Source organism: Oncorhynchus clarkii, chromosome 23 (genome assembly GCF_045791955.1).
Source record: "Oncorhynchus clarkii lewisi isolate Uvic-CL-2024 chromosome 23, UVic_Ocla_1.0, whole genome shotgun sequence".
Lineage (NCBI taxonomy): Eukaryota > Metazoa > Chordata > Actinopteri > Salmoniformes > Salmonidae > Oncorhynchus > Oncorhynchus clarkii.
Window position 1 is genome coordinate 4,968,665 of NC_092169.1, and position 24,222 is coordinate 4,992,886.

General features: G+C 44.1%; 1 protein-coding gene across 2 annotated transcripts in view; it reads right to left on the minus strand.

Moving 5' to 3' along the window:
• Positions 1-24,222, minus strand: part of LOC139381922 (inositol polyphosphate-5-phosphatase A-like) — a 181,753-nt gene that overhangs the window by 11,330 nt on the left and 146,201 nt on the right. For both annotated transcript variants that reach the window (XM_071125783.1, XM_071125784.1), the window contains exons 10-12: positions 18,951-19,046; positions 18,484-18,558; positions 2,941-3,014 (exon numbers count right to left, since the gene is read on the minus strand). In XM_071125783.1, the coding sequence (XP_070981884.1) occupies positions 2,941-3,014; positions 18,484-18,558; positions 18,951-19,046 (245 nt within the window). The remainder of the gene's footprint in view (positions 1-2,940; positions 3,015-18,483; positions 18,559-18,950; positions 19,047-24,222) is intronic.

Below are 24,222 nucleotides of genomic sequence, written 5' to 3' on the forward strand. Positions count from 1 at the left end.
CCTGTATTCATAAGCGGTCTCAGAGTAGTAGTGCTGATCTTAGCTCAGTCCCCCGCTGTCCATACAATCGCACTCATTATTATCTGAACAGGCAAAACTGATCCTGTACCAGCACTCCTCCGCTGAGACGCGTTGAGAATACCGACCCTGATCCCAAAACTAAAATAAGTGAGGGTTTGATGACATCTTTATCCCCGACAACATGCTAACTGACCTACAGCAACTAGGCTATGGTTATCCAATTACATAAGTGGACAAAGACTTCCACATGCAGGATTAATTCATAGAATAAACCATATTGAACAGTATTGATTTCTAGATTGAATGTAAGCAAGCATGTGTGTATGTGCGTGCGTGCAGGGGGCCTCTACGGCTTGTGATAAGGGGAGTAATAACCTCACAGATGGTGAGGGGCTGTTCCGGAGCAGGCTATGTGATGGAGAACAATCATTGTGTGCTTGATTGCTCATGGAGCACAAGGATGATCTGACAGGGGGAGGGGGACAAGTATGTATGCGGAGTGTGTATGTGTTAGTGCAAGTGTGTGTTATGTGAATGGGAGAAGGTTGTTTAAGTTTAACTAGGCCATTTCCACTCATTAACCGCTGACAAGGAAGTGGCTTGTATCAGACGCTGAGTGGATTGAATCAAATTTCATTCGCTATGCCCAGGTTTTAGCAATTTGATTCATCATGTCCCCATTAGGTGAACATCATTCGTATTCTTTCACAGCAAGCCTGTTCATTCACTCGGCAGGGAGACGATGATTCAATATTATATTATGGATAGATAGGTGCAAAAGTCACAGAGTGTAAAAGGACAATAAATCCAGATGTCACTTATGCAAAGCGATGTAAATGGGGTCCCTGATTAAGACACGGAGTAATTTAAAAACAGTGACTGGCAGGACCTTGACACACACACACACACTCTCCACCGGACCGGCTCCACACCCGCCACCAGAGCAGTTTATCAAGTAATTATTGTTTGATTACAGCATTTCATTATCTGCACTGATTGAGTCACGAGTGAAAGGTCAAGCGCCATTATCGCGCCACCGCCAAAACATATTCCCACACAGGCCGGTGTGTGTGCTTGCCCTCCCTCTGCTCTGAAAAGGGCTAATTGCAAATGCATTTGTTTGAGGAAGAGGAGACGAGAAGGACCCCCCTCTCCATGGTCCCCCAACTCCCACCGCGACGGAATATCAATGCAGTGCTCTTCACACACACAAGCAACAACAGACACACACATACACACGCACACGCGCACACACACACACACCCACCTACCTACCCAGGGGAGCAGTTTAGAAGCACATCCAATCATACTAAACAATTGATAACCATCAAACATATATTTGGCACAAACAAAGCCATTTGGCCCAAGAGGGTTGATTGAGTAATGTTAAGGCCCCATACCATTAATGGAGCAAAACATCAGCCTGTTTGTGCACTGCTGTTTTACTCTGCTCGTCAGTGACGTGGTGCTTTAGTAAGGTTAGTAGTAAGGTCCACTTCTTTTTACAACACATTCTTACCAATGGATAGAATGAGTCCTTCCAAAAAGTAATGATTTGTACACCGTTAACTGAATCCTGGATAACTAAGTGAATACCTACTGTGACTAAACACATGGTTAGAATGCAAGATGAAGGGTATGAGGGGTAGGCACACCATTTCATGGCCAATGATCGTGAAGGGCAGAGAGTAGGCCCTTTATGGGGTAATAGACAGGGGTAGTAGGTAATATACAGGACAATAGATAGTTACTAGTAGGTACCAATACAGGTACCGATTAATGTGCAGGGTAATAAACTCAGCAAAAAAAAAGAAACGTCCTCTCACTGTCAACTGCATGTATTTTCAGCAAACTTAATGTCAATATTTGTATAAACATAAGATTCAACAACTGAGACATAAACTGAACAAGTTCCACAGACATGCGACTAACAGAAATTTAATAATGTGTCCCTGAACAAAGGGGGGGGGGGGGGGGTCAAAAGTAACAGTCAGTATCTGGTGTGGCCACCAGCTGCATTAAGTACTGTAGTGCATCTCCTCCTCGTGGACTGCACCAGATTTGCCCGTTCTTGCTGCAAGATGTTACCCCACTCTTCCACCAAGGCACCTGCACGTTCCCGGACATTTCTGGGGGGAATGGCCCTAGCCCTCACCCTCCGATCCAACAGGTCCCAGACGTGCTCAATGGGATAGAAATCCGGGCTCTTCGCTGGCCATGGCAGAATACTGACATTCCTGCGAGGATGATCAGCTGTCCATCCTGTCTCCCTGTAGCGCTGTCTTAGGCGTCTCACAGTACGGACATAGCAATTTATTGCCCTGGCCACATCTGCAGTCCTCATGCCTCCTTGCAGCATGCCTAAGGCACGTTCAAACAGATGAGCAGGGACCTTGAGCATCTTTCTTTTGGTGTTTTTCAGAGTCAGTAGAAAGGCCTCTTTAGTGTCCTACGTTTTCATGACTGTGACCTTAATTGCCTACCGTCTGTAAGCTGTCAGTGTCTTAACGACCGTTCCACAGGTGCATGTTCATGAATTGTTTATGGTTCATTGAACAAGCATGGGAAACAGTGTTTAAACCTTTTACAATGAAGATCTGTGAAGTTATTTGGATTTGTACGAATTATCTTTGAAAGACAGGGTCTTGAAAAAGGGGCGCTCATTTTTTAGCTGAGTTTAGATAGTTACAGGTAGGTACCAATACAGATACCAATTAATGTCCAGGGTAATAGATGGTTTCAGTTCTGGAGGACATCAATCGTTTTAATTGGTGTTGATTGTGCCTTGTACCATACCAATATGGAAGAAACGCACAATATAATATACAAGTATTTTCCTAAATAACAGGAGTGACTTGAGTTGAATAGGTATGGTTCATTTAGACATTGATTCACAAGGAAACACAGAGGATTCCATACCTGGGAGGAAAGGAGATCTCCAGCTCGTGCAGCCGTTCCTTGAAACAGGACAGCTCACTGTCAAACTGTAAAAACTGTGAAGAGAGAGAGGGGAGGAGGGGGGTGAAAGGAGGAAGAAAGAGATACAGTGCACACAGGAAGTATTCACACCCCTTGACTTTTTCAAAACTTTGTTGTATTACAGCCTGAATTTAAAATTGAGATTTTGTGTCACTGGCCTATACACTCCATAATGTCAGCCTTTTATGTTAAATTTTTTATACTAATTAATAAAAAATGAAAAGCTGAAATGTCTTGACTCAATAAGTATTCAAATTCTTTGTTATGGCAGGCCTAAACAGGTTCAGGAGTAAAAATGTGCTTAAAAAGTCACAAGTTGCATGGACTCACTCTGTGTGCAATAGTGCTTAACATAGTTTTTGAATGACTACCTCATATCTGTACCTTACACATATAAATTATCTGTAAGGTCCCTCAGTCGAGTAGTGAATTTCAAACACAGATTCAACCACAAAGACTAGGAAGGTTTTCCAATGCTTCGCAAAGAAGGGCACCTATTGGTAGATGGTTATAAAATGTCAAAAAGCCGACCGTGAATATTCCTTTGAGCATGGTGAAGTTATTAATTACACTTTGGATGGTGTATCAATACACCCAGTCACTACAAAGATACAGGTGTTCTTCCTAACTCAGTTGCCGGAGAGGAAGGAAACCGCTCAGGGATTTTACCATGAGGCCAATAGTGACTTTAAAAAAGTTTATTGGCTCTGATAGGAGAAAACTGAGGATGGATGAAGTTGTAGTTACTTGTAGCTACTCCACAAGGCACTAAAGTAAAACTGCCAAAGATGTGGCAAAATAATTAACTTTCTGTCCTGAATACAAAGTGTTATATTTGGGGCAAATCCAATACAACACATTACTGAGTACCACTATCCCATATTTTCAAGCATAGTGGTGGCTGAATCATGTTATGGGTATGCATGTAATTGTTAAGGACTGGGGAGTTTTTCAGGATAAAAAAAATAAATAGAATGGAGCTAAGCACAGACACTGGGATATGAATTAAACTTTCAGCAGGACAATTACCTAAAAGGCCAAATCGACACTGGAGTTGCTTACCAAGAAGACAGTCAATGTTCCTGTGTGTCCGGGTTACAGTTTTGACTTGACAACATGGTTGCCTCGCAATGATCAACAACCAATTTAACAGACTGAAGAATTTTTAAAAGAATAATGGGCAAATATTGTACAATCCAGGTGTGCAAAGCTCTTAGAGACTTAACCAGAAAGACTCACAGCTGTAATCGCTGCCAAAGGTGACTAACATGTATTGACTACTTGTGAATACTTATATTTCTGTATATCATTTTCAATACATCTGCAAACATTTCTAAAAACACGTTTTCACTTTGTCATGATGGGGTATTGTGTGTAGATGGGTAAGAAAAATCCCAAATGTAATACATTTTTATTTATTCAGGTTATAACAAAATGTGGAATAAGTCAATGGGTATGAATCATTTATTTATAACTACAGTGCCTTCAGAAAGGGTAAAAGAAAAATGTATTACAGCACGTAATATCCTCTGTGTCAGTCATCACTCGCTGAGTGAATAACTATGAGTGTGTGGCTCCTGCGTGCAAGAGTAAGTGTCAGATAATTGTGTTAGCTTCCTTTCTCTTCTTTTTTGACGTGTGGATTTGCCCCTTTACCACCATACTATATAAGTGTCATGAACACTGTGGTGATACATAAAGGCATGTGTGTGAGAACAGCTGACCAGTGTTGATGTGTGTGTCCCTGGCCTGGCTGTTCCAGAGCCATACCTGTCCTGTCCTACCACAGCCCCCAGTCTGCTGCTGATGGTGGAGGTCTGTCTCTCTAAGCTGACAGTGGATCCCAAACAGTCTTCATCAATCATGTCCCCTCCCCCAGCCGCACAACCTCTGACTGCACCAGCACCGACTTACAACCCCCCCCCCCCCCCCCACCATCTCCCCCTCTTTCCAAATCCCATAAATCATTAGTGAGAAGTGCAATTAGCAGCTCCTTATACACACTAATTATCTGGGAGATCAGCAGGTAGCAGGGGCACCTAAATTGCTGACTCCCTGAGCGGCGGACAGATATCTGGCAACCCCTGTGATAGTGGGCTCCATTTTAACAAATCTAATGCAATGGTAAATCTAAGCACTGACAGTAGCGCTGTAGGACTGGAGGTGTATCAGAGATATTTTTGCTATTTTCACAATTTTTTATTATGAACGCAATAGCTGACGTTAGTGCGAAAGGGCTGGGTTTTGATTAATAAACAAGTTGTAGGTGTGACGAGGGCTTGGCCACTCAGTGGCCAATCAAGGCGTTCCATGGCTTAATAGTGCATGCGTTTCTCTCAAGTTCTGTCGGTTATTGACAGTCTTTGCATTGTCATCAACTCCAATTCGGCTGGGCAGCGGACCGCCCATTAAGACGTTAGGGGCGGCACCCCACTTGTAATTGGTAAAAAAAAAGAAGAAACACATGTGATTGGTCAAAACATTACTTTAAAAATATAATTCATGTATTATGTTTTAAATGCTCATAAAAGTGAGCTAAATGTGTATGTTTTCCTGTTTGAAAAATATATTGTTACTACTCGGCCCTTCAGTGACTGCCAGCAGCAGCAGCTCTGCCTCCACGGGCGCATAGGCCGTGTGAACATTGCTTGGATTGTTTTGCCAGATATGCTATGAGGGGGGAACTGCTCCAATGAAAATCGCAGGATATCAAAGCATAAATGGCAACAGCACAAAGTAAATGGACCGTCCTGGGCCGCTCAAATGTGTGTTCAGTCAGAACTTCTGGGTCTGCTCTATTCTCCCTCCCAATATGTTTCTCGCGCTAGATGGCTTACTTCCGCACGTGCGACTAGATCTGCTCTATCAGGTACAGATGGCGCTAAAGCAAAAAGCTAATTGTAATTAACTTGTCAAAATTTATCATAACAGTCATGGGAGCCTGGGACCTGATAAACCAGACATCAACATCCAACAAGAGTTGAAGGACAGAGGGATACAATAGCTGGAACCTTCTCACCGTGGATCTGGTAGGACAAAAAGCATGACAGTGGCCTATTGTTTCCCCCCATATTGATCATCAGGTTCTACTGTAGGTGACAGACATGTTGTGTGGACCAAAACAGCATAAAAAAGGGTCCATCACAAAGCATGATGAAATTATTTAGCCAGCAACAGTAATTTTGAGAAACAGTTTGGTCGATTTTTGGGTCAAATCAAACCGTTTTCTACCTTTGGCAAGCAGCTATAGCTAGCTGGTAGCTTGCTAGCTCCCATGCCAGTTTCACGTCTTTCTAAACTAATATCTGACTAACTTGGAAATATGAAGTTATTTCAGAATTAAAGTTAACTGACTAGCGCACCACACTTTGTAACATTATGTTAGCTAGCTATCCCCAGTTAGATAATGTGTTTTCACTTATTGCATTTGCATGCGTGTTGCGTTCTACTCATTCTAAATAGTATAATCGAATCTGTTCAAAACAGTGGCAGCTTGTGCAGAAGTGGTCATTCAGTTTTGTCAGTGGTGGGAAAAGTATTTAATTGTTATACTTGAGTAAAAGTAAAAATACCTTAATAGAAAATGACTCAAGTAAAAGGTGAAAGTCACCCAGTAAAATAATACACAGTAAAAGTCTAAAAGTATCTGGTTTAAAACATTGTAGTACTTTTTACTCCCATAGTTCAAAGTAATTTTACTTAAGTACTTTGATATGTAAAATTTAAATCATTTTTTTATGCTGTTATTCTGATGCACAGATCACTTTATACTGTGCCTTCAGAAAGTATTCACACCCTTTATCCACATTCTGTTGTGCTACATGGTGGGATTAAAATACATTTTTCATTTTTTGTCAACGATCTAAACCAAATACTGTAATGTCAAAGTGTGGAAAAAACTAGCATTTGTAAAAAATTATAATAAAGTAAAACACTATCTTGTTGATCATTGCTAGACAGCCATTTTCAAGTCTTGCCATAGATTTTCAAGCTGATTTAAGTCAAAACTGTAAGTAGGTACTCAGGAACATGGTAAGCAACTCCAGTGTAAATTTGGCCTTGTGTTTTGGGTTATTGGGGCGGCAGCTAGCCTAGTAGTTAGAGCGTTGAACTAGTAACCGGAAGGTTGCAAGATCAAACCCCCGAGCTGACAAGGCAAAAATCTGTCATTTTGCCCCTGAACTGCCCCTGCCTTCATTGAAAATAAGAATTTGTTCTTAACTGACTTGCCTAGTTAACTAAAGGTAAAAAATAAAATTTGTCCTGCTGAAAGGTGGAATTGTCTCCCAGTGTCTGTTGGAAAGCAGACTAAACCAGGTTTTCCTCGTAGCTCTATTGCATTTCTTTCAATCCCCAAAAACTCATCAGTCTTTGCGATGACAAGCGTACCCATAACATGATGCAGCCACCAATATCCTTGAAAATATGCAGTGGCACTCAGCGATGTGTTGTGTTTGATTTGCCCGAAACATAACGCTTCGATTTCAGGACATAGTTCATTTCTTTGCAACATTTATTTTCAGTATTACTTTAGGGCCTTACTGCAAACAGGACGCATTTGCTTGGTTCCTCTCTGTGTTTGTTGCAGGGTTCCTGCCTTTCTAAGGAGTTTTTCCCTAGCCACCGTGCTTCGACATCGGCATTGATTGCTGTTTTAGGTTGAGTTTCTGTATAAGCACTTTGTGACACCTGCCAATGTAAAAAGGGCTTCATAAATACATTTGCTTTGATTTGATGCATGTTCTGGAATATTTGTTATTCTGTACAGGCTTCCTTCTTTTCACTCTGTCATTTAGGTTAGTATTGTGGAGTAACTACAATGTTGTTGATTCATCCTCAGTTTTCTCAATTTCACAGGCATAAAACTCTTTTTTTAAAGTCACCAATGGTGAAATCCCTGAGCAACTACAGTTAGGAAGGACGCCTGTATCTTTGGGACGCTTGTATCTTTGTAGTGACTGGGTGTATTGATACACCATCCAAAGTGTAATTAATAACTTCACCATGCTCAAAGGGATATACTATAAGGGCTTGTTTTTTAATAAGACGAAAAACAAGCAGTTGTTACAGGAAAATAACTTAAACGTTTCAAAATACGAGTGTCACCGGATTACCTCATCTCTCATTCCATGATGGGCATATAGCCTACGTGATCTTTTAGGCTTTGGTTTAAGATTGATTTCAAAGTGGTCTCACGAGCCAAACCCTTTATAGTCTTGACTACTTGGCGAATGTACTGGGGGGGGGGGGGGGAGATTGACGTTTCTAAACACGAAATTTACGGGCACAAAAAGCACACATCTCTTGTTCCATGTGTATATGGGCACTGTTCGTCATGGCTGGATAGGTTGCACTTCCGCTGTCAAATTCCATGCCATAACCAACCACATTACCGCTAACACCAACTTTTGGTTAGACTTACTGAAATGGTCATTTTGCCACCCGTCCCACCTCAGAGCAAGCGACCTCATGTAAAACAGGTAAATTACCAATCCTGCAACTAGGGTTTGAAAACAAAAATTGCAAACGAGCATGCGTTTGACAATTGCGCTAGCTTAACGCCAGCCAAAAATAGATCTCAGTGTCTGATGAGTTCCTATACACTGCCTGTGTAAGGCTGTCAAGTACATTTAACGCTAGTTCAAACAATAATGACATTACATTGCTGTACGACATGTAAAAATGGAGTGAATGGAATGTAATCGCCACCTAGATGATATTGTCCTCTCCACCTACATGATAATGCACCCTCCATCTAGGTGAAATGACAACAGCATTAATATTTAGAGGAAAACATCTAACCAAGCGGAGGCCAAGACAGGCAGAAGAGCAGCGTTAACCACATCCGTGGAGTACAATAACAGCCATCAATTCACAAACCCAACACGCTTGTAAACCAGATTAAAACTTTATTGGCATTTTTACATACATGCTGTATGTGGGATAAATGTACATGCGTGTGTGTATGCCTGGAGCCTGTGCAAGTGTGTATGAGCGACTGCTTGTGGGTAAGCGCGAGTAGCCTAATCCATACTTTATGCATGCTTATGTGTAAAGTGTGAGCATCTGTGCATTTCTGTGTGTGTGTGTGCGCCAGTGGTGTAGAACAGTGGCCATTACTTTCCAGGCAGTGGGGCCCTCAGACAGTCTCTGTGGTTCAGGAGGGCAGATGTGCGGCATTCATCAAACTCACAGAGACAGGGTCACAGGAGAGCTCACACACTGAATGAGGAATAGAGCCCAGAGGATTCGCTTCACTGTGCACCACCACCACCACCGTTCTCCCAATGACACGCATTGCTCCAAGGGTGTGTGTGTGTGTGTGTGCAGAGAGACCTTGTGTGGAAGAGTGTGCCAGCATATAAGTTTATAGAGGTGCAGTGCGTAATTGTCCCTGTGTGCGTTATAGTGCCTCAGATCTTTGTTATTCTTACCCTAATAGAGTACCTGTGTATGTGTACACGGGTCTGTTTCTGTGAGTGTGTGTGGACAGGTGTTCTTGTCTCCATGGAGAGTTAGTGCAGCCGAGATGAGAAGTGACACCTTTAAAAGGCAGCAGATGAGCAATGTTGGGGGTGATGAAGCACATTGTGTTTCCATGATGTGTGTGTATGTGTGCACAGAGCTTTTAAGTGAATGTTGAGTAATTCATTTAGGTTGACTGGAAAACCCAAGGGCTGAAATTTCACACTACATTTCATCCCGGGTCAATTAAGCATAATGATTTGCTGGTCTGGTAGGTCAGCAGTAAAAAAAAATCCCAGTTTATATTGGTTCAAGGCCTCGTTGCATTATAAAGCTGGCCCAGTAGTTTGTCAGACCGAAATGACCTTGGAGTTGTTGGAGAGGGCTGCTAGCCAATACGGCTCAGGCAACACACACCTAAATCACGCTAGCTGTGATTGTTATAAGAGGGAGAAGTTGCAGGAACAGAGGGAAATAAAGGTCTCTGGGCTGACTGTCCCTCCAACCCGGCCAGTGGTTGTCCAAGCTCATAATTGTGCTTTGATTTACACGTGTCAAACTATCCCTCTGACAACACCTGCTGCCATTAAAAGACATCAGTACACACAGAGGTGAAAGGTCATTTAATTTTATTTTTACGGCACACATTTGGCTTATATTGCCAGGCCATATTTTTTCTTAGTTTTATGAAATCTTCATTACTTGGTGTGGAATCAATAAACTGTCGCTGATAGGGAATGGCCGAGCGCCTTGAGATGGTCAACCTAAACAGCCAGCCGGCTAGAGGCTACAGTCCTATTATGCTCTCTCTTATCATAGTTAAGGTTATATCAATTGCATAATACCTTAAAATCTCTAGGGGGATTGTTAATTCATTCATTTACTCACACTATAGACAATAAAGTATGTGGAAACTCCTTCAAAATAGTGGATTCGCCTATTCGGTGTATAAAATCGAGCACACATCCATTCAATCTCCATAGACAAACATTGTCAGTAGACTGGCCTTACTGAAGAGCTTAGTGACTTTCAACGTGGCACCGTCATAGGATGCCACCTTTTCAACAAGTCAGTTCGCCAAATGTCGGCCCTGCTAGAGCTGCCCCGGTCAACTGTAAGTGCTGTTACTGTGAAGTGGAAACGTCTAAGGCTCAGCCGCGAAGTGGTATGCCACACAAGTTCACAGAACGGGACCGCCGAGTGCTGAAGTACGTAAAAATCATCTGTCCTTGGTAGTGAGTGGTAGTGTTGCACTCCCTACCAAGATCCAAACTGCCTCTGGAAGCACAAGAACTGTTCTTCAGGGGCTTCATGAAATGGGTTTCCATGGCCCGAGCAGCCGCGCACAAGCCTACGATCACTATGTGCAATGACAAGCGTTCGGCTGAAGTGGTGTAAAGCTCACCCCCATTGGACTCTGGAGCAGTGGAAACGCGTTCTCTCGAGTGATGAATCCAGCTTCACCATCTGGCAGTCCAACGGACGAATCTGGGTTTGGCGGATGCCAGGAGAAAGCTACCTGCCCAAAAGCATTGTGCCAATTGTAAAGTTATGTGGAGAAGGAATAATGGTCTGGGGTTGTTTTTCATGGTTCGGGCCAGACGACAGCATACAATGACATTTTAGACGATTCTGTGCTTCCAACTGTGGCAACAGTTTGGGGAAGTCCCTTTCCTGTTTCAGCCTGACAATGCCCCTGTGCAAAAAGTGAGGTACATACAGAAATGGTTTGTCGAGATCGGTGTGGAAGAACTTGACTGGCCTGCACAGAGCCCTGACCTTAACCGCATCGTACACCTTCGGGATTAATTGGAACACTGACTGTGAGCCAGGCCTAATCGCCCAACATTCGTGCTCGACCTCACTAATGCTCTTGTGGCTAAATGGAAGCAAGTCCCCGCAGTAATATTCCAACATCTAGCGGAAACAGAAGAGTAGAGGCTGTTATAGCAGCAAAGGCGGAACCAACTCCACCTTAATGCCCATGATTTTGGAATGAGATGTTCGACGAGCAGGTGTCCACATACGCCAAGTGCGTATTCCCAGACTTGTGTCAAGGGCAAAAAACACAAAAGTGCCTTTTCCTATAATCCACATTTAGCTCGTAGGGCAAGCCATACATGGACATCAACATACAGTAATATATATGCTGTATACCTCATGATCAGACTGAGGAACAGATCAATACTAGTAAAAGCACAATGAGCCTTTCAGTGTAGCAAGGCATTCAGGTATAAGAGACAGCACAAGAGCCCATTCTCCCTGGCCTTCCATGTTTATCTTCCCAGCTAAGGTCACACATTATTTAGCATTCTGCTGTATTACCACTCAAGGAAACTGACAGGTAAAATATGAAAGAAGTTTAGCCGGGAAGGTGATTGATCCTTATTTATATATTTATTTAGTTCATTTGGAAAACTCTTCCGGCTTGAGTAATGTCGCGAGTACGCAGGGAGCATGACAAAGAAGAGCGGCCCTGACAGAAAAGTTCATCACTCGCAACAGGACTCCAAAAACATCCCCCTCTTTCCCCCGGACGTCAGCTGATACCACAACTGATAAAGTTAGAATAAAAAGATACTGAAACAAAATCAATGATGGAGAGGGGAGGGAGGCGGCTGGATGGAGGATGCACTACTGGATAAATAGGAGGTAGAGGGGGGCACGCGTCTCCACAGAATCCGTGTCCACAGGGACATATATCCCCTCACCGCCCGCCCCCTTTACCTCTGCCCCGCCGCTGAGGAGCAAGCCCCTGTGCCGCTCGACGCCACCACTCCCGGAAAATGTAATCTTCCCAAATACTCATCAGGGCTCTCCATCGTCCCGGCCTGACAGCGTTCGGGATAATTAATTATACAATTTCGATGGGAATATTGATTAAACAATCCTATTAATCATAGCAAAAGTCAATAGGCATGGACACATTCAATCATGTCCCGACCAATGATTACTCCTCAAAATACAATAATTATTTTTGAGAGCTGCCTCGAATTAAATTTCTGTCAAGCTGGTACAAGTCTAGTAGTTGATGAAAGATGCAATGGATTTTTTTTCCTCCTCCGAGGGTTGCAGGGGGGAACATTTATCCTTTTGGGAAGGTAGTTTGTTTTATAAGGATCATAACACGGTGTGTTTAACTAGACCATGACCATCAGATTATCTCTGATCCCCCATTACGCCATTTATCTTGCTGGGCTCTGCACGGGAGAGGGAAAGAAGGAAGTGGGGGCCTCCTGAGGCCCAACACACACACCACATAAACACGCACACCAATACTAAAAGAGACACAGACATACAGCCCCACATACACTTACAGTAGATACACACAGACAGACACCACTTGAAGAGTCATACGTGTCACATGAATTATTGGATTATTGTTCTTCTTCTTCTTAGTTTACATTTGGCTTACTTAGCTAATACAGCTAATTTAGCATGCTCAACAACCTGACTCAAACAAAGACGAATGCTATGTATGTTAGCTAGCTGGATAAGGCTATCCAACACCGCAACTCTTTTAAGTCAAGGTAAGCTTTTGATTTGATTCATTTATTGCCACCGGGGCCCATCGGTGTAACTGTTAAACTGCTTGCTGTACACTACTACGTGATGTACACATGGTTTGGATTGTGGGTTTACTAAGTCGTTAGTTCCAGTATGTTGACTGTAACGTTAATATCTTGACAACGATGTGTGGGGGTTAGCGGTTATGGTATGAACGCTTTATTTGGAGGGGTCTTTGCACCTGGTCACAGACAGCTGTTGTGTTCTGCACTGAAGTCCACAAGTGAAGAAAAAGGTGAGAGGAGGAGAACGTGTAGATGCGAGAAGGAATTATACAATGAGCAAAGTGATGTATGTGGCTGCTATGAAAGTGAACTGTGTGTGCGGGTGATCACGGGTGTATTCATTCCACCAATTCTGTTACAAAAACGGAAGTAAACCAAATTGTGAGGGACCTACCTGAATTTGTCCAAAATAAACTCTGGTCTTACAATAGAAACTGTTCTTAATAATAACTGTTTGGACTAATGATTACACACCCCAGGTAAGGCGATATTGAATTTGGCACTGTATTTCACCTTGATTGGTTAGAGCGTTGGGCCAGTAACCGAAAGGTTGCTGGATCGAATCCCCGAGCTGACAAGGTAAAAATCTGTCATTCTGCCCCCGAGCAAGGCAGTTAACCTATTGTTCGCCGTGCGCCGAAGATGTGGATGTCGATAATGGCAGCCCCCCGCACCTCTCTGATTCAGAGGGGTTGGGTGAAATGCAGAAGACACATTTCAGTTGAAGGCATTCAGTTGTACAACTGACTAGGTGTCCGCCTTTCCCCGATTACGCCAATTTGTCTCTTGACCTGTGCACCTACTAGTGTTGAATGGTGGGAAAGAAGATTTACCGCCCAAAACCACTCCCTTTTCCCAGGATAAATAACTGAGAAACCGGTAAACTATAATAAATTATTTATATGAACAGCATGGAGTGAAATTGAATGCGATGTCTAAATGTGGCTTCTCTACGGCCTCTGCATGATGAATCATCAACACTCAGGGTGGGGAGAGACAGTCCATCTCAGTATGGAGCGCAGTTCACAATGCATGTAGACCTATCATCTCATCATGGTAACTTTTTTTATTGTGACAGGTAGACCTGCATTTGCTGCAGCATAGCCTATGCTATAGTAATATAAAGACAGAATGCGCATCTAATTTACCCATCTCCATCTGGTTTTCGGGGATCTCCTTATTTTTTTATTGCACAGATTATAATTTTTTCTAATTGCAGCTGCAGAGTTTTAAAACCTATCACTCAAATATTGCTGCTTTAAATCAGTGTAGGTGATCTCTCTCAAATTGGCATCCTGTTTCCATTGATCACCCTTGAGATGTTTCTACAACTAGATTGGCGTCTACCTGTGGTCAATTCAATTGATTGGACATGATTCTGAAAGGCTCACACCTGTCTATATAAGGTCCCACAGTTGACAGTGCATGTTAGAGCACAAAACCAGCCTTCAGGTCGAAGGAATTGTCCGTAGAGCTCCGAGAGAGGATTGTGTCAAGGCACAGATCTGGGGAAGGGTAGCAAAACATTTCTGCAACATTGAAGGTCCCCGAGAACACAGTGGCCTTCATCATTCTTAAATGGAAGAAGTTTGGAACCCCCAAGACTCTTCCTAGAGCTGGCCGCCCGGCCAAACTGAGCAATCGGGGGGAGAAGGGCCTTGGTCAGGGAGGTGACCAAGAACCTGATGGTCACTCTGACAGAGTTCCTCTGTGGAGATGGGAGAACCTTCCAGAAGGACAACCATCTCTGCAGCACTCCACCAAAACAGGCCTTTTTGGTAGATTGGCCAGACGGAAGCCACTCCTCAGTAAAAGGCACATGACAGCCCACTTGGAGTTTGTCAAAAGACTCTCAAACAATGAGAAACAAGATTCTCTGGTCTGATGAAACCAACTCTTATTTTGTATTTGACTTTTATCCCTTTTTCTCCCAAATGTCCTAGCATCCAATTGGTAGTTACAGTCTTGTCTCATTGCTGCAACTCCCGTACGAACTCGGGAGAGGCGAAGGTCGCGAGTCGTGTGTCCTCCGAAACAACACAGCCAAGGGTTTAATATTTTCCCGATATTTGACAAATGTTCCATACCGAGAGTATATCAGTTCTCACACGGGTAACCCGGTATTTCCCGCCAAAACCAGATGTTATTCAAAAGCATTATAAAGCATATAAATATGCCTATGTCTGGATTTTATTTGAGATTTGGTCGAAAATTCAAGTCTGATGATACCAGAGCCTGATGAGCCATACATTTAATGAGCCCAAGTCCAAAAAAGCCCAAATGATTGTGCCGTTATCCAATAAATTATATAGGTTACTGCACATTACGCACAACAGAAAAACATAAAAGGCCATAGATGTAGCTAGCTACAGTATATGCTGTCTTGGGTAAATACATTTAACTAGCTCCAGTAGGCTAATCTTTTTTGGTGTGAACTGTATAACTATTGTATTGTACTGTATTATGTGGACTGGAATTACGCACATTGTTCAAACCATGATAAATGTGGAAAAAGTCAAGGGGTCTGAATACTTCCCGAATGCAATATACGTCCAATTGCTTGAACATACAGTGGCAAGAAAAAGTATGTGAACCCTTTGGAATTATCTGGATTTCTGCATAAATTGGTCATAAAATTAGATCTGATCTTCATCTAAGTCACAACAGACAAACACAGTGTGCTTAAACTAATAAGAAAAACACAAATAATTTGTGTGTTGTCTATATCGAATATGTTATTTCAACATTCACGGTGTAGGTTGGAAAAAGTATGTGAACCCCTAGGCTAATGACTTCTCCAAAAGCTAATTGGAGTCAGGAATCAGCTAACCTGGAGTCGGATTGGAGACGTTTGTTAGAGCTGCCCTGCTCTATAAAAAACACTCACAAAATGTGAGTTTGCTATTCACAAGAAGCGTTGCCTGATGTTAACCATTCCTCGAACAAAATAGATCTCGGAAGACCCAAGATTAAGAATGGTTGACTTGCATAAAGCTGGAAAGGTTTACAAAAGTATGTCTAAAAGCCTTGATGTTCATCAGTCCATGGTAAGACAAATTGTTTATAAATGAAGAAAGTTCAGCACTGTTGCTACTCTCCTTAGGAGTGGCCGTCCTGCAAAGATGACTGCAAGATCACAGCGCAGAATGCTCAATGAGGTTAAGAAGAATCCTGGAGTGTCAGCTAAAGATTTACAGAAGTCTCTGGAACATGCTATCATCTCTGTTGAAGAGTCTATAACACGTAAAACACTAAACAAGAATGGGGTTCATGGGAGGACACCACGAAAGAAGCCACTGCTGTCCAAAAAAACATTGCTGCACGTCTGAAGTTCGCAAAATAGCATCTGGATGTTCCACAGCACTACTGGCAAAACATTCTGTGGACAGATGAAAAGCAAAGTTGAGTTGTTTGGAAAGAACACACAACACTATGTGTGGAGAGAAAAAAGGCACAGCACACCAACACAACCTCATCCCAACTGTAAAGTATGGTGGATGTAGCATAATGGTTTGGAGCTGCTTCGCTGTCTCAGGGACTGGACAGCTTGCTATCATCGATGGAAAAATTAATTCCCAAGTTTATCAAGACATTTTGCAGGAGAATGTAAGGCTATCTGTCCTCCAATTGAAGCTCAACAGAAGATGGGTGATGCATCAGCACAATGACCCAAAACGCAGAAGTAAATCAACAACAGAATGGCTTCAACAGAAAAAAATACACCTTCTGGAGTGGACCAGTCAGAGTCCTGACCTCAACCAGATTGAGATGCTGTGGCATGATCTCAAGAGAGGGGTTCACACCAGACATCCCAAGAATATTGCTGAACTGAAACAGTTTTGTGAAGAGGAATGGTCCAAAATTCCTCCTGACCGTTGTGCAGGTCTGATCCGCATCTACAGAAAACGTTTGGTTGAGGTTATTGCTGCCAAAGAGGGATCAACCAGTTATTAAATCCAAGGGTTCACATACTTTTTACACCCTCCACTGTGAATGTTTACACAGTGTGATCAATAAAGACATGAAAGCGTATAATTGTTTGTGTGTTATTAGTTTAAGCAGACTGTTTGTCTATTGTTGTGACTTAGATGACGATCTGATCAAATTTTATGACCAATTTATGCAGAAGTCCAGCTAATTGCAAGGGTACTTTTTCTTGCCACTGTACATACACTCAGAGTATTGTGTCCTAAGAAGATGGGTCAGGATGCTAAGAATCATGGTTGTATTCATTAGGGCACACACACACACACAACAGAAAACATGTTTTGCAATGGAAAACAAAAATTATTTTATTATTGGACCAGATCTGGGTAGTCCCTCTGCGATTCAATCTGTTTTCTTCCATTTGGTGCCCAATGAATATGTCCAAGGATTGAAGCACCATAAGTTGGTATGTACTATGTGTGTCTCCTCACCTCTATGGGAATATTTCTGAATCACTTATTAAAGAGGACATACACTCCCCTACGTACAGTATTTGATATTTACTTTTTTCGGGAATAAGAATAGAATACATTTCTGAACACTTCTACATTAATGTGGATGCTACCATGATTACAGATAATCATGAATGAATGGAGGAGAGGGATGAGGCGTGAGGGAGGGGTGGAGGAGGAGAGGGATGAGGGAGTGGTGGAGGAAGAGAGGGAAGAGGAGTGAGGGAGGGGTGGAGGAGGAGAGGGACGAGGCGTGAGGGAGGGGTGGAGGAGGAGAGGGACGAGGCGTGAGGGAGGGGTGGAGGAGGAGAGGGAAGAGGCGCGAGGGAGGGGTGGAGGAGGAGAGGGAAGAGGCGTGAGGGAGGGGTGGAGGAGGAGAGGGATGAGGCGTGAGGGAGGGGTGGAGGAGGAGAGGGAAGAGGCGTGAGGGAGGGGTGGAGGAGGAGAGGGATGAGGCGTGAGGGAGGGGTGGAGGAGGAGAGGGAAGAGGCGTGAGGGAGGGGTGGAGGAGGAGAGGGATGAGGCGTGAGGGAGGGGTGGAGGAGGAGTGAGGAAGGGGCAGAGGAGGAGAGGGTGGAGGAGGAGAGGGATGAGGAGGGAAAAGGGAGGGGTGGAGCTGAGGCAAGGAGATTGTCAATTCTGGAGGCATTCATGAGGTGTTTGACCTCTCAGGTAGGACGGCGAGGATGTTTGAAATCAGTGTTCATATGAGGCAGGAAGGCGTGAGGGCCTCCGTCAGAACATCTGCACCACTCGCTTCTGTCCTGTCACAATGACACCCACTGTGTGGCCTAATCGTTTTACCTAACCCCACGTCCCAAAAAACCCTCAAAGCCTCAAATCAAATTCTGCATCACATCAATGTCTTTAATTCACTTGTTTTTGCAGTGAATTTTGACATTTTGTAAATGTAGCACATTCCTGTTACTTTGACTATCATAACGTCCGCAAAAAAAACCCAAATTGAATAAACCTCCCAGAGTTACAAAACAAAATGAATAACTTACCAGGGTCCCATTGTTTTCCCGGAAAACATCCTGGTTAATATAATTGAAAAGCTTCTTTTCAAGTTGAAGTACAACCTAAAAGGGGCAGAGGAGGGGAGCAGAATATAGGGCCGATTAATAGTGATCCTCATCTGAACCAGCTCTAATTAGAGCTTCAACTAATTTCATGAAGGGTAATGTGCTGTGATGTTAGGGGCAGCATTCATTCGGTCAGAAGTGTAATATAAACACCACCTGTTCACTTATGCTTAATTCTCACCATAGGGCCAAACTGAGCAAAGCCTTGTAAAGCTGTACTAGGCTGGCCTTGTCACGCAAAGGCCTGTAGATTCTAACGTATGGGAAAGGTTGTGTCATTTTTCTCTTACAAAGAAGCTATTCTATGTTCAGGTGAGATGCTACACATGAGTAATTCTGATAAAACGTTGAAATGTCAGATACAGTGCATGTTCAATAATGTAGCATACCTTGCGATCGTTCTCAGATTCTCTGAATATTAGCTTGTCAACTTCATTGGTGTCACCTAGTCTGACCGTCTGCATGGTGGCAGTGGAGCACAGACTCTGTAGTGGGAGAGAGGAAGGAAGGGGGGGGGGGGGGGTTAGTGGCAGGATTCACTACTTCTCATAGGATGGAGCAAAATATCATACGGAGGTAGATTAAGATAGGCTTGGACAAAACAAATGTAAATGTGTATTGTGTGGTGTGGTGTCAAAGGATGGCAATTTATCAAGGTACAGCAACAAAAGACGACAAAACAGTCCATCTCTCACACACATATGCGCGCCCGCGTACACACACACACACACACACACACACACACACACTTGAAAAGAGGTACAGCCTACAGTACAGAAGGCTATACTGTATCACATTACTGATGCCCATTCTATATTCCACACACAGAACACATGCACACCACTACGCATTTGAATTATTTTTTAAGACACCCCCCCCCCCCCCAAAACCAAAAAAAAGCTCAATTTTACTGTCCCCCCTCGTATGTATTGACCCTGTGGACCGTGTGCATGGTTAAATTCCCCTTTGTGGACTCTTTTAACAATTAGTTAAACATTCGACCATCTGTGTTTGAAGACAGTTGAATGAGGTAATCCCTCAGCCAGTGGTTCCCATACCACACTGCAGGGACAGCAGCCTGATTGAAATTCAAAGCACAGATTAGTTAATCAGGTCAAGCCAATATAACGGGCAGAAAAAGGGCCTTTAGACTGAAATGTCACAAATCAGTCTTGCTTGCTCGAAACGGCACACCAGATTAGAACAAACACAGAGCAGTAAGTGAAGTTCCCGGTCCCCCCCCCCCCCAAAGCTGGTTTCTAAAGCCCTAACAAATCGCTCCATCTTTCACTCATTTAGGCCCTCCAAATGCAGGGTCAATATGGTCCCCTGTCATCCAAATGCTAATGCGCTTAAGTGCGCTTAAGCAGCTTTGTTCAATGAATAGGCCAAAGAAGCTGGAGAAGGGCAAGGCAGAGATACTTTCCCTGTTAAAAAGTAATTGTAGCCACACCAGCAAAAGACAATCCGCAAATGTCATTTTTCATGCACTTCTACGATTATTACAAAAAAACTGACCAAAACGGGTCTCTTTTGGCATCTTTCATTGTTTACTTAGAACGACAAATCAAGCGAATCAGAAAACAAAATGGAGCCATTAAGTGAACCTCAGGACATTTAAGCAAATATGCGTATTTATTTTTGGGGAAAAAGGTATCTTATTCAAATGAGCCTTTCAAGTTAGTGACTTGGTAGCAATGTTTGGCTCTCCTTCTTCCCAACCGAAGTCCTTCTGTCAGCTTTGCAAATCCAAAACCCAGCCAAGCAGAAATCCCTGGTCACTTCAGGGCCAGCAGCACTGCCAGAAACCCACACAGCTTATTGGACAAAAAACAACAAAAAAAAAAAAGATATTTGAAGGACAGAAATGGCCTCTCCATTCACGTTCACATTATTTCTGTAATCCAGTGAGCGTTGGCCTCGACCAAGAAAGGGTCAATGTTGCTTATCACTATATATGAATATGTCCCCATCGCAAGTGAAAAGCACACCTGTGCACAGTTTTTTGTACTAATTTCTTCTGAGAGCGTAGCGTCATGAGATCATAGGTCCACAATGCTGTAGCTTTTCTATCACACCTTTCGCAAACTGTTTGACTCTCAACCGAAGGTACAACAAGAAAAATCAACAATTGACACAGTGTCATGTATCGAGGGGAAATTATTTCACTTGGCTTACATTTCTCTGGGTGAAACTATACCATTTTAGAGAAAACCAGTTCATCTGAGAGGAAGTGTTTTTGAGAAACAAATACGTTTTTCAGAATAGTGCGCCTACAGTGAAAATCTGCCTAATTATGCAGAACAAATTATGCAACTTGTTTAGTCTACAATCTGCGTCCCCTACACACCCAGCAGTTTGGTGGTGGTCTGTCCTCACAGTGGTTCAGGTTAAGCAGTTCCGTGGCCAGGCCTGACGTTATTGATTGATTCATTTATGTGTTCATTGACTATGACTGATCAGTGAGTCATGGGAGTCTGAGGCGGCTGATTGTACGCCATTGATCACAGTGCTTTGGCCTCGGAGAACAACAACCTCCCTCTCCTACACCTCCTACATACTCTCTATAACTCCTCCCTAATTTAGATCAGCCTACCGACCCACCAGCCCTTTGACCATTTTAGGGACCTTAGTCATGAGATCCCCCCCCCCCCAACCTAACGAAGAGGCAGGGTAAATGGGAACGCCATGCCGTCGCTTAAGTCTTATAGATAAATGCAGGACGGGACTGAAAGGAGAGACCAGGTGTTCTCAGATATAAGAAATTCAATGGAAAAAAATATCCTCAAGCGAAGAAAAGGAGGACAGATGTTGACCACGAGTTAACCCAAGCTCACTGCCGCTAATTGTGGATCATGCATCTGGTAATAGGCACCCTGGGTAAGCGACGAGAGAGCAAGAGTGAGGCTCCTGAACAGAGCTCTCTCTTCAAGTAGGGCCGGTGGCTTGGCCGATCAAAGCGCCTGTCTTTTAAACATATTACATCTAAACATGCTCTCATTGACTCCCCAAATGATATTAACGTAACTAATTTGAGTTAAGCAATAGGCTTTTAATTTGATACATGAGGATGTGGGGGAAAAGAAGAAAAATAGACAGGACAGCTGTCAGGGATGAGAAGTTTGGAAGGTAAACAAGTATGTACAGTGGGATGTCTTCACTGCTTCGGAACGCCAATAATCTACAACAGCCCATAGAAAGAGAGTACCCGGCCCGGCAAAGCTTCGCATCGTGGGTCACAGGTCAACACAGGAGACAGAGGGCCTGTTTGTGGAGGGGTTAGATAAGAGGTTGCCCCGGTGAATCTTGGGGGATGGCGCTTGCTTTGGGCTTCAATGGAATAATCTCATCAGTGTCCGAGAAGGAAATGGGTGGTGAAAAGACCTCTCTATTCCAGCTGCTCTTTTTAAGAGACAAGGTTAAAGCAATCTGTCCCACTTCAAAGCACAGGCACACCGACCGTCTCTCCCCTTCTGCTCCTGATCCAGCCCCTCAAACAGATGGAGGAGCTCTGCTGAGCCCAACGCAAACACAACACTGACACAACCAACAAAACCATGCCGCAACCCCCATTCAACCTAGCCACAACCCATCTGACACGCCATTCCCACACCTAAGACAACCTACTGTATACTCAAAGCCAGTATCCCCCCTCTTGCCCCATATACCTTCCATTCAGCACATCCAATACCGCGTGTAGACATGCATAACAAATCTCTGTGCATGCGGATATGGCAGTGTTTCCCAAACCTCTTCTCGACCAACCCCTCCAAATGCACAGACATATTGCCATACAAGCACACCCGATCCAACTAATCGCCAAGCCCTTCATTAAAACTGTTTCTGGATTACGTCAATTAGGTGGAACAACTGGGGGTGCTCACGGAGAGGTTTGGGAAACACTGCTGATTGGTTTCAAGTAGCACATCCCCCTGTATCTGAGGTAATATGTCTCGTCCTCTCCACCACGGCCCAGTCCAAGGCTTGTAACGTCCCAGGGGTCCACGGGCATGACAGTGTGCCAGGTGACTGCCCTGGCATAGCAATGCACAATGGTGGTTTTATCGGATTTACGCCAAAGAGCCTGGACACTCAACCCCACCACTGGGTGATTCCCATCCAATAATTTCCCATGCTTACTGTTCACTCTCCCACCACCCCCATTCCGCCCAATATAATAACCCATTGAGTGCGATTAAATCTCGATTGTTGAGGAGAGAGTGAGAGAGAGAGAAGCGACAATGAGTTGGAATATGGCCCTCGGGCCGCTGTTGCTTAAAGAGATCATTCTCCATTACGCCGAGGGGGGACGGGGCAGGGCTGGCCTTTGTGTCACCGGGTGGGGGTGGGGAGGGTGTCATTGTCACGGCGTGCCATTATTTTCCCACCGCTGCGTGAGGAGACTTGCCAACCCCCTCCTGAGTGGTGCCAACGGTTGGCAGGTTTGGCTTAGCGCGCTCCTCCTCTCTTCCCTCTCCTAATCAGCCTGAACTACATGCATGATTGAGACATCTGCCCTACCGGTGAGGCACTCAGATCCAAAGTGGGCAAAAACAAATGTCCTCCCCACCTGCCACCCATTACCCAGGGAGCCTTTAAATCAGGGCTGACCCTCCCCACCCAGCCTGCCTGGAGACCAGCCAGAGAGCTCCACACACTCTCCCTGCGGGTTGCTAATTAATCCCACTAAACACAGTGGATTCATCAATGCCATGGATGAAGAACTAGGAGGGGGGATTTGAAGGAATAGTACACAAAACCATCTCAGTAGGAGTAGAAGTGCTGATCTAGGATCAGTTTTGCCTTTTATATCATTATGGATACAATTATATGGACAGGACAGGTGGACCTGATCAGAGATCAGCAGTCCTACCCTGAGACTATTTATTATGGACCCTGCCTGACTGTGGTTTTATCCTGCTACCCTCACAGTTAGCGCGTTACCCTATTTCTGACCTAGACTCACACTAGGCTAGAGGTAACTCAGCAGGGACCATGCACGGGCGTCTTTCTGGTCGAAAGAATGGTCGACCCTCCTCACTGTCTCGCCTGAGAATCCCCCAAAACATACACTGATACATAAATACACTCTCATTGCTTCCCATGAGCCACAGAGTGTGAGAGCTGAGGTACGGTGATAGCAAGCCGCACTGGGGGGTCTCCAAGGGCAAAACACCCCCTCTCAAACGAGGTGAGGTAAAAGGGGTGCGCGAGGTAATGATAATGTGCCCTATTTATCTTGTGCATTATAACATCTGGGAAACTTCTCTAAAACAACGGGTGGCATTATGAGGGGTGCCATTCTTGCCCCTGTCCTTCCTTCAGGGCCCTGCCAAATGTATTTGTCTTTTCCGAAGCATAATGGACAGGCCACAAATCATTCAGGACAACAGGATGGAGGGGTGGGGTGTGTGTGTGTGTGTGTGACTGTGTGTGTGTTCGCCCCCCCTGGTATTTAACTCCTCTGCACGCCCATTCTCCAGGGGCCCCCGCAGGACAAATTGCCCTGCTTAGTTGTCTTTGAGAGGCAGTGCAGCGCGTAGAGAAAGGGACAGGGCTGAAACACAGGGAACAGCCCCATAAAAATTCATCACTTTGACCCCACGACCTCACCCTTCTGGGGGTTCCAGAGTAGACTCACCCCTGGAGCTGGGAGCAGGC